Source organism: Lutzomyia longipalpis, chromosome 2 (genome assembly GCF_024334085.1).
Source record: "Lutzomyia longipalpis isolate SR_M1_2022 chromosome 2, ASM2433408v1".
Taxonomy (NCBI): domain Eukaryota; kingdom Metazoa; phylum Arthropoda; class Insecta; order Diptera; family Psychodidae; genus Lutzomyia; species Lutzomyia longipalpis.
Genome location: NC_074708.1, coordinates 8,041,160 through 8,051,044, shown reverse-complemented (window position 1 = coordinate 8,051,044; position 9,885 = coordinate 8,041,160). Strand labels below are relative to the sequence as shown.

The window sequence follows — 9,885 nt, the reverse complement described above, 5'->3', positions numbered from 1 at the left end:
TCCTTATGGAGAGCAATGTTGGTCCTCTACAAGGAGGAAGGAAGAAAAGATAACCAACGTATAGGTTTAAGACGTTTAAGAATTAAAAAACATTTTTTGCCACAAATTGAATTTTCATTTTTTTTTAAATTGAATAAAAAAAGAAAAGAATGAATAAAAAAAGTGGAACTATGAGAGATTTTCCCAGTTTTATGCACTTTATTCTACTACACTCATGTGAATGTTTTCAGAGTGGCTGCTTGTGGTGAAGAGCTTTGAGTGGTACAACATTCAAGCACCTTCCTCTCCTCAAATATATGTTGCATTGAGGAGTACATCCCTCTCTCAGGCTCTTCCGCTCATCCCACGTACCTTCGTATATCGCTGGAAATTGTCCAAAATGTACATTGTATTCTTTATCTCTTGATGCGCTTCCAAATAGTCCTCAACCTCTTCTACGTACGGACGAGTATGTTGCTCATCCTTCACCACACTGTCCACTTTCACACCACTCTTATCGCCTGGGAGGCCTTTGCTGTGACGCTGGAAGTGGAGGAGGGCCTTTACAATGTCCCACAGGGTGAGACATGGCCAATTTTTGGGCAGAAAGTACAGCATTGAGTCACAAACCTGTTGGAAAATTTATACAATTAAATTGAAACCAAAAATCCGCCTAAAAACGTTATTTTTCAATTAATTTTTTAAAGCATAAACAGCAAAAAGTTTTTATTGGATTTTCTCAACAAAAAAAAATGATTTATCACCAAAGAAATAATATTTTCCGCTTGAGAAAAGAAGAAAATGAAAAAAGGCAAACACCTGTTGTGGAAAATTTACCTCCCAGAGAAGAAAATCGCTGAGTCTTGTTTCACCGGATGTCCTAATAAGTAAATCCGGTTTATTGCATCGATTTGTCCGTAGATTCCTCTCAATTTCCTCCTCATTCACATCATGCGGATGCATAGCACTGTTCACCACCTTTCTGCACACCTTCCTTATGCCACCCACAATGTCGTCTCGACTTGTATATGCTGCAGCAATGTTTATTCTCATTCCTGTGCAATCCTTCGTTTGTGCTTCAGCACTGATGAGGACTTGTCTAATGTCTTCTGGTAGCATGTCAATGCGTCCAATCAATTGGAAACGAATATTGGCTCTTCTGTAGTCAATTTCGTGTCGTTTCACGTGGTAAATTGCATTTCGTGCTATTGCTTGGAGGAGGGAAACTTCCGATTGGGGTCGTTTGAAATTCTCAATACTAAATGCATACACAGTCACTTCTGGGACACGAAGGAGGTAGAGCCAGCGCAACAGGCGCTGAAGCATCTGGAGCCCCTCCAGGTGTCCCATTGGGATGGGGAGATTCATCTCACGAGCATACCGTCGATTTCCATCCATAATAAAAGCCACATGCCGTGGAATTTTACGCACAACAACCAACTGCATGAGGAAGAATTCCATGTGGTAGACCAGGAGGGTGTACCACTGTCTTATTTTATTCAGAATCACCTCACAAATCACTTTAATTTTCAATCTTTCGCACTCCATCATCACCGCATCCAAATGGGGCATCTACAACATACAGACTGAAACTCATCAAGCACCAATGCTTCATTCTTATATTGTCGCCATTCAACAAATTTTCTCAATTTTTCGTACAAAAGTTGAAGGTTGATCACACGAAGGATGCACAAAATTACATTTTTTTGCCAGCTCGTCTGGCTCTTTTTTAGCTATTAAAAAGACGTGTGCGCCTCATTAGCTTCTAACCCGGTGAACTTCCGAAAAAGCACACATCATGTTCATTTCAATGCGGGTATACCTACTTCTTGCTAGTTATGCTATTTATGCTTGAGATTTTTCAAAGAAAATATGAGGAATATTTGAGGAAAATCATGAAAATAAAATCTAATATACTAATTATTTTAAATTCTAAATTATTCCTTTTAGCTGTGATAAAGAAGTTTAAAACGGGATTTTTTTTTATTAGCCCTAAACTGTTCAAAGAAGAATGTAATTAAATTATGGAAAAAGTTTTGTAAGAAAAGAATTTTCAAGGTTTCTAAAAAAAAATCAATTTGGTGTCAAAATAAATTGTCTTAAAATGAATAAAAAAAAGTTTTCTTGACCAAAAGCCTTCAACTAATTGGTGCTGTAGAAATCCTGGAAAAGCTCAATATGTATTAACCCCATTAACCCAGATAAGCTTAGGATTTCTTTGAAATATTTGCGACGTCTGATCTCAAAATGGTTTAGTAAAGTCTATTCTTAATTCTTGAAATTTTCAAAGTTCTAAAAACAATTTTAAAAACTCTTGTTTTAATCGAATCCATTTGAAGCATTTTTATAATATTTTTCAGCTTCAATTTATAATTCACTTTGAATTCAGTATTTTTAGGACTAAAGTCACATATTTTCTCACCATTGAAAACTTTTAGCTACAATGAAATTTATTTTAAATAGTGACATATAGGTACACCAATAAATTGTAGACATATCTTTTTCCATCCGAAAATTCCCCCCAAAAATAAATTCAAAATAAGAAGTCTCACGCCGCTGAAGAAAAACGTTTGGAACAGTCTCACAGGCGATTAATATCACCCATTTTACTGTTCATAAACTTTAATTACTCCGGCGCGCGTGGAGCTTCATGCAAAAGCATGGGAAATATTGTTTTGCTTTTGCGAACAAAATTCTCATGCGACATCATGATTTTGGATTATTATTGTACTAGGCAACCCGAGCCCCCAATCACGTGTGAGCAATCACCATTTTAAGCTATAAAAGGGGGGCGTATATTAGTAGGAGGGATGAATAATACGGTACCCTGAAAAATTCTAAAAATAAAAAAATCCCGTTATCTGACCCTTCAGCAGGTAGAAAATGGGAAAAAAATCAATTTTTCTGTGGGGGCTCTATAAAGGGGGGTTGGGGTGGAATCCCATATAGCGCTTGCAACTCGTATTGACCCCCTCTACCCCCATACCAAATTTCATCAAAATCGGCCCAGCCGTTTCGGAGGAGTTCATGTGCCACAAACAGACAAACAGACAAACAGACAGACAGACTTTTCAGATTTATATATTAAGATTCCTTCGCCTAACCGACTCTTGTATGGGGGGGGGGTGCGATGATTAGATTTCCAAAGATTCCAAAATGAGCATCATCCCCCCATTTTGTGCTATTCAATCCCCACACCCCCTCCTCGCAAAATGCTAAGAATTTCATTGGAATCACATCTTTGGCGTCATCTTTTGCTGTGGCGGAAACTTAATAAATTGCTTTTACAACACATCTCTTTCCCATCTCTATTTGATTTATTTTATTTCCGCAAAATATGGATGCTTTGCGGGGAATCCTTCGACAACCCCAGCATCGTTTTCTGCTATTTATCTATCATTGATGGTAGGTAATATGTATATTAAAAATGCTTTTTTTATAAAATTCAGATAAAAGTTCTTGTGCTATGTTGTATTTAATAATGAATTTATATAAAAGTTTTAAAATTTAGCCAAGGAGCTATTTAACATTGGGTCGTATTCTGTGACCAAGTAATCTTTAAAATTTCAGAACGAGTTCTTGAAATTCCAAAAATTTCTTGGTTGCAGAATAACAACTATATTGAAAAAATGATATATGTTCTACTTCAATATCTATATATAGCTCATGTAAGTAGCTCAATTTTTCTGCGAAATATCGAAGACATCTCAATTCTTTTTTTCTTCATATTTTCTAACAGATCACGTTGAAAATTTCACTTTTGCATGCTAAATTTGTGATAAATGAGTGACGAAATTCGGCAGAATCAATATATCTTCTACCCCTAAATATGTACTTATTGGGGGAGACGATGGGTGAAAAACAAATGTGTGTCGTTGCTTTGGAAATCATCCCCTACATTTCACTGAGGCATCCTTCCGTGTTCTCGTGTGACTTTTGCCATCATTATCAATATATGTAGTATGTACGCAATGTTGGCTCTCCCGCTCATACGTTGGGCGGGAATGACACCTTCAATCACCACATGGTGCGGCATCTAAGGGTTTGGTGGTGGAGGATGGTTCTTGTGGGAATGGGGAGAAAACGTAAGACATTCGTCGTTGTCATCATCATTCGGTATTCTCAGCTTTATGCCTCGGAGAAGAATCTAAACGAAATTCCAGAAGAAAGAAAGAAGAAAAAGGAAACTCATCCCCTCGACGTGTAATGATGTCGCATTCAAGATCGCGCGATTTGTTGGTTCATTGTTATTTTTTCACAATTTATCTTTCCCACCCACTCAGCACATCTACTCCCCCGCCCAAGAGGCGACCCCGTAGAAGACCCCGAGCTAGGCAATCCACAAAACGGAGACGATGTGCGAAAATTGTGGAGGACGCGCGCAAAGGGAAACTCAGCATTTTTCTGCATTGTGTCGGTCTATGCATTATATTTTCAACAATTCCACATATTATATACCTCGCTCATATTTTCTCTGGTACAAATGGTACAAGCTGAAAAGTGGTTCTACCTCAATTGGAGCATGAAACCATCACCATCCCTTTCAATACGCCATATTTCACCCACACTGAGTACTTCCTCTCGTTCGCCAGAGTGATAAAGTTCCCACAAGAATCGTTGAGAGGATAAAATATCATTATTTCTTTGATGTACGATTTTTTTTTGCTCATGTAATTAACACCTTTTTCATTTTTTTATGAACTTATGCTTCTTGCACATTGAGGGCGTTTTTTTAAAATTTTATTTAAGTTGTCAGGTGCAGCATATCCACCTACTTTGGAAATTCAGGACCTAAACTTTATAGAGATTCTCTTATACCTTTTTTACAATTTACAAATTTCCTTTGAAGTTATTCTTATTAAAAAAGTTTTGTACCATCATAGACACTATAGATATACGTGTTTGGAAATTAACTAATTTCCTGATATTTAAATTAATGTAAATTCTTTTTCTCAAAATATTTATAAGAAAAAAATCTTAAAATTGTTGTGTTCTGGGGCTGTATTTTCTAAGAGTGAAAAACTCTCGTGATAAACTCCCGAAGGCTTTTTGCAGGGAAAAAGTGAGGAAAACTTTACGTGAGCTTGATCTTTTAAGATAAATAATGCATCTGTGATAAACTCCCGTAAGATTTTTCCAGTTTTCACTTTTCTTTTAAAGCGCTAAAGCCTTCAGGAGTTTGTCACGGGAGTTTTTCAGTCTTCATGCCCTGGGCGCGAGGTGTTGATGGCAGAAAACTCACTATTTGGGGGCACAACTTAACAATTATTTTTTACGACAATCTATTAATATTTGACACGACCTCTTGCACTGATTGTTGGAGGGAGACTAACTCTCGAACTATATTGACATACAATAAAATAAAAAAGTTCTCGAAGCATTTTGAATAAAAAGCTTTTGTCCTTGGATTTTATTGAATTTACGCATTTTTATTGCTTTTTGCAATGTTTTATAAAACTCCTCTTGGCGTTTTTGTTACATTTTTCGTTCATCTTATCTCATTAGGTTGCGTTAAGTAGGTAGGTACCGACAATATAATTACAAATAAATTCGCTTGGAGATTAACACTTTGAGGCCTTTAAGGAACGATGATGGTTTTAAAGATCTCAAACTTTGACCTTAATTTTCTCTCAAAATGAAATTTTTTTTTCAGAATTTATAATAAATTGAACAGATTTTATTCCATGACGGTTTTAAAATCAATTTGGCCAGGATGGCCAGAAAAATCCTCAAAGTGTTAGCAGATGAAGCTTTTTTTCACAGCCCTTATGTAATTTTAATTTTATTTCTTTGATTCCACGAAAAGCCTTTAAAGAAACTTTTGTAATTTTTTTTTCATCTTAGCTTTTCTTCTTAACAAGCTCTTCAATGACAATGGCTTTTCATATAAATGATGTGAAAATATTTGGGTCAGTTTCAGTTTGAGCGGAAAGCTCATCGTAAAGTAATGGAGAAAGTAATTATGAAGATCTATAAGTTTGTTTTAAATTTACTCCAAAAGTTCTCAATTTGGTGGCAACATCAATTGGAGTTCTTGCTGTTGCGTCTGGCAGTTGGGTTAAAAGTTCCTCAACATGTTGCTCTTATAATGGATGGAAATCGGCGGTATGCACGGGAGGTGAATTTACCAATTGGCATTGCCTACGTTGAAGGTTTTAACGTAATGCAGCGTGTCCTGCGGTGGCTCTACCTCCTTGGAGTGTCCGAAGTAACCGTTTTTGCCTTCAGTATGGATAACTTTAGACGATCACAATCTGAAATTTCAATCCTCAAATCAGTCACGTTGAATTCTTTCAAACATATGGCGCACTATGCGAATGTCTACAAGGAGGCCAATGTTCGCTTCCAGGTCATTGGACGGTACAAGATGTTTCCGGAAGAAGTTAAAGAAATTGTTCGTGTTGCAGAAACAGAAACTAAAGATTTAAATGGAATGATTTTTAATTTTTTTGCCGCATACTCATCTCACGATGATATTGTCGGTAGCATAAAGGATGTGTGCAAAAAGGTTGTGAACAATGAGATGCATCCGCATGATGTGAATGAGGAGGAAGTTGAGAGGAATCTTCAGACAAATCGATGTAGTAAACCGGATTTACTTATAAGGACATCCGGGGAAACAAGACTCAGCAATTTTCTTCTCTGGGAGGTAAGATTTGAGAGAAGGAGGACGTATAAATTTCAAATGTTTAACTGAAAAAAATTTCAAATATTTGAATTACTCGAATTGACGTTCGTAAGCACTCGTAAATATTCGGATTGTTGATCAAGATATTCAAATTGGCAGTTTGTGTGTATTATTGCACAGATTTTCTTTTTTTTAGCGCCGTTTTAATAAAATTCTCAACAATTCTGATAATTTAAGAATTTTTCTAAAGAAAATCTTTTGTTTACCAACACTCCCTAAAGCTCAAAATTTTTTTTAAAAATCTTCGGCAATTTTCTTATTAAATCTTCTTTAATTTTCTAGTTATCTGACGCAATGCTGTATTTTCCTCGCAAAAAATGGACAGTGTTCAACGTATGGGACCTTGTGAAGGCGATTTTTTATTTTCAGCGCTTCAGCAAGAATCTTCCTGAGAGAGATGAGGCAAAAATGGGCAAAGGGAAGCGTTTGGATATTCGTCATTCACTTTTAAGGAATAAATTTAGAGAACCCCTCAATACGACGATACTTTATAATGATTTTCCAGAATTATAATTTAAAGAAAAAAATATCCGAAGAAAATGAAGAAGCTTTAAAGACGCCTTAAAGAGTTTCGAGAGAACAGAATAAAGTGCATAAATACTGAGAAAAAACACATTTCTCGCTCGAATATTTATCTTTTCATGAAAATTGTATAACTTTCTAGGAATTCTGGGAACACAGAAGTATTATTCTTCTTCAAATATTGATCAAGAAAGTATGAGTGTAAATAAATAAAAACCAAGTCAGTTCATAAATCGTTTGGCTTTAAAAGCTCTCCTTATGTATGTGGTTCGTTTTTTATTCTGTTTTCTATTCTCCGCACCTTTCTAAGAAAAAAAAAATAAAAGAAAACTTCAACGACATCCTTTTGGTGAAGTAGTAGAGTAGGAAAATAGAGAGGGAGAGAGCTTTCAAGTTTAACAAAAAAAAACATAAGAAGAGCTTCTTGTCCTTGGCCAAATACTTGAGTTGAGAAATGTATACAAAATGCGCATAAAAGGGTTTCCTTTTCCACCTCTCTTTGTGATTATGATTGATGATTTTATTAGATTGTTCACATCTCCGTGAGCACGAATACATTGAGGGTAAAATGGACAACTCTTTACACATTGAGGATGATTGAACGTAATACATATAAGGTGGCTAATGGGTGAGCGATAGGTATCTATAAATTTATATTAAGCCGGTGCGATGGAGTAGAAGACTTTTATTTAACAAAAAAAAAACATAATAAATGTCCTGCCAGCATCCTTTATTATGCATGGTGAATAAATTAGAGCTCACAGCGTAAATTGATTAAATCATTTCAATTTAAATTAATTTATCACAAGAATTAAATATCGTCCTTTTCTCTCAATCGAATTTTCACATTTTCTTGGAATTCTTTTTTTAAAAATTTATTAAGAATTCTAAAGATTTATTTTAACTTTTCTTAGAAAAATATTTTTAAAAAGGAATTAACTTGTCTTTCATGCAAAATTTACAGAACAAACAACATTTTATATTTATTGAAAAATTCCTATCTTCTACTCCACAAATATTTTCTCACCACCACCCCCTTTTTGGGGGGAGAAAACAAACCACCCGCTTACCTTCAAAACGTGTCAACTAATTTTACTGTCATTCACATCTCACACTTCATTTCGCCTAATCAACGCTTTTCTCGTCGCTCCTCATCAGCTTCTGCTGTGAATGAGTGTCGTCTATTGTGAAGCATCCAATACGTGGATGGGGTAGTGCCCCCATCTTCGACACCAAAGACAACGTGTGGCTTTTTCGCTCGTGTGATTGCCACCGGAAATACACAGCTATTGTCATTAGCTGGGAAATTGATTTACAATTCAATTTTCATCCGGTTTTAATCTTCGTTGGCTGCCATTATTCATGTTATTTGCGGAAGATGATTAATATATAATTTTTTTATTTCTGCATAGTAATATTTTAGCAAAATTTTATGTTTCAAATTGAAAGGAAAGAAAGCACACTGATGACGTCATTCTTTACATTTTTAAGTAAATTTTTGTTGCCTATTTTCAGATTATTTCAATGGAAAATGGGAAATCTCTCTGTCGATTTTTTATTCGGGATTTTCTAAAAATTTCTGCGTGTCCCAATTAATTTCTCGAATAACGTACTTTCTCATACAAAACTGAATAAACTCCTTTAACGTAGAATTTATCTTGACTTTCATATGAAAGATTCTCAATATGAATTTGAATCTTTCACATTTCTTTGCATTTTCTTCTGTCTTATAAGTTAACTCAAAAATTTCCTTCAAACCATGCATTACGACCAATGAATACAAAATAAATCATAATCTTCATAAGGTATCTCGGGATTAATTTTATGCAAATATTCGACGATTTTTTTCCGCTCAAACCACCCCCATTCCACCCTTATTATGAGGTGCGTGCCATTCTACAAGGAAGAATCGATCAACATCATGTAAATTTTCTACGCTCCGGCTCGGGGAAAATGATGATGCTGCGGAGCACGCAGTGACACACCAACCAAGAGAAATGAAAAGTGAGAGAGTACACTGAAAGGAACAAAAAAGGGGGGAATGAAGGATGAAGAAGAAAAAAGCACAGAAGGGGACAGAGCTTAATTTGCCATTGTGGGGTGTGGAATTGTGGATGAGGAGGTTAATGGGAAATGCCTTCTCCGGGAGCTTATACAATATATGTATGTATGCCTATGCTGAGGATGTGGTGCCAGTGTGTATATAAAAATGCAATTATTCATGCGACACAGCGCGAATTTTGCAATTTTCTCATATAAATTGAATTTTATCTCGTAATATAAACATTTTTGTTTTGATGGATTCTCTATATTTATTTTTTTTGGTGTCTCCATAAAGTTTTCATCGGGAGTTTATTTAATTTTATGCATTTCATTGCATTAGTTTGCATGGGAAAATTGTCTTTTGTTAAATAATATTTTGGTACAAAATATTATGCAATTTGTTAAACAAATGGTCACCATCAAATATTTATTTATGTAGTCAAATTATATAGAAGCATAAATTATTTAATTCAACCGGTAAATATTACTAACGAATTGCCAATATTACGTGTTATGTGCATATTTGGGGATGGTAAAAGGACAATTTTGGGGTTGACTGTGTTAATCAAGGCGCATCGTATTAGTCATATTAGCTTTTGAACTTTAAGCTTTCAATCTTGGGGCAAAATTATAGTGTTTCGTATATGACAAAC

General features: G+C 35.3%; 2 protein-coding genes across 2 annotated transcripts; one reads left to right on the top strand and one right to left on the bottom strand.

The window, feature by feature from the left end:
* Nucleotides 1-324: 324 nt before the first annotated feature.
* LOC129789180 (dehydrodolichyl diphosphate synthase complex subunit DHDDS-like) lies at nucleotides 325-1,551 on the bottom strand. The gene is made up of 2 exons (XM_055825828.1): nucleotides 817-1,551; nucleotides 325-609 (listed from the first exon to the last, which is right to left on the bottom strand). Exons 1-2 carry the CDS (start codon nucleotides 1,549-1,551, stop codon nucleotides 325-327), a joined length of 1,020 nt encoding a protein of 339 aa, XP_055681803.1.
* A 4,516-nt stretch (nucleotides 1,552-6,067) lies between these two features.
* On the top strand, nucleotides 6,068-8,359 carry LOC129789179 (dehydrodolichyl diphosphate synthase complex subunit DHDDS-like). Its single transcript, XM_055825827.1, has 2 exons — nucleotides 6,068-6,628; nucleotides 8,348-8,359. The coding sequence occupies exons 1-2, from the start codon at nucleotides 6,068-6,070 to the stop codon at nucleotides 8,357-8,359; spliced, it is 573 nt and encodes a 190-aa protein (XP_055681802.1).
* Nucleotides 8,360-9,885: the final 1,526 nt, after the last annotated feature.

Bases quoted from the DNA above. Each gene is read 5' to 3' on its own strand.
- LOC129789179 (XM_055825827.1), top strand. From the start codon at position 6,068: ATGGATGGAAATCGGCGGTATGCACGGGAGGTGAATTTACCAATTGGC.
- LOC129789180 (XM_055825828.1), bottom strand. From the start codon at position 1,551: ATGCCCCATTTGGATGCGGTGATGATGGAGTGCGAAAGATTGAAAATT. The intron at 610-816 runs GTAAATTTTCCA...ATTTTCCAACAG, and splicing joins GCGATTTTCTTCTCTGGGAG to GTTTGTGACTCAATGCTGTA.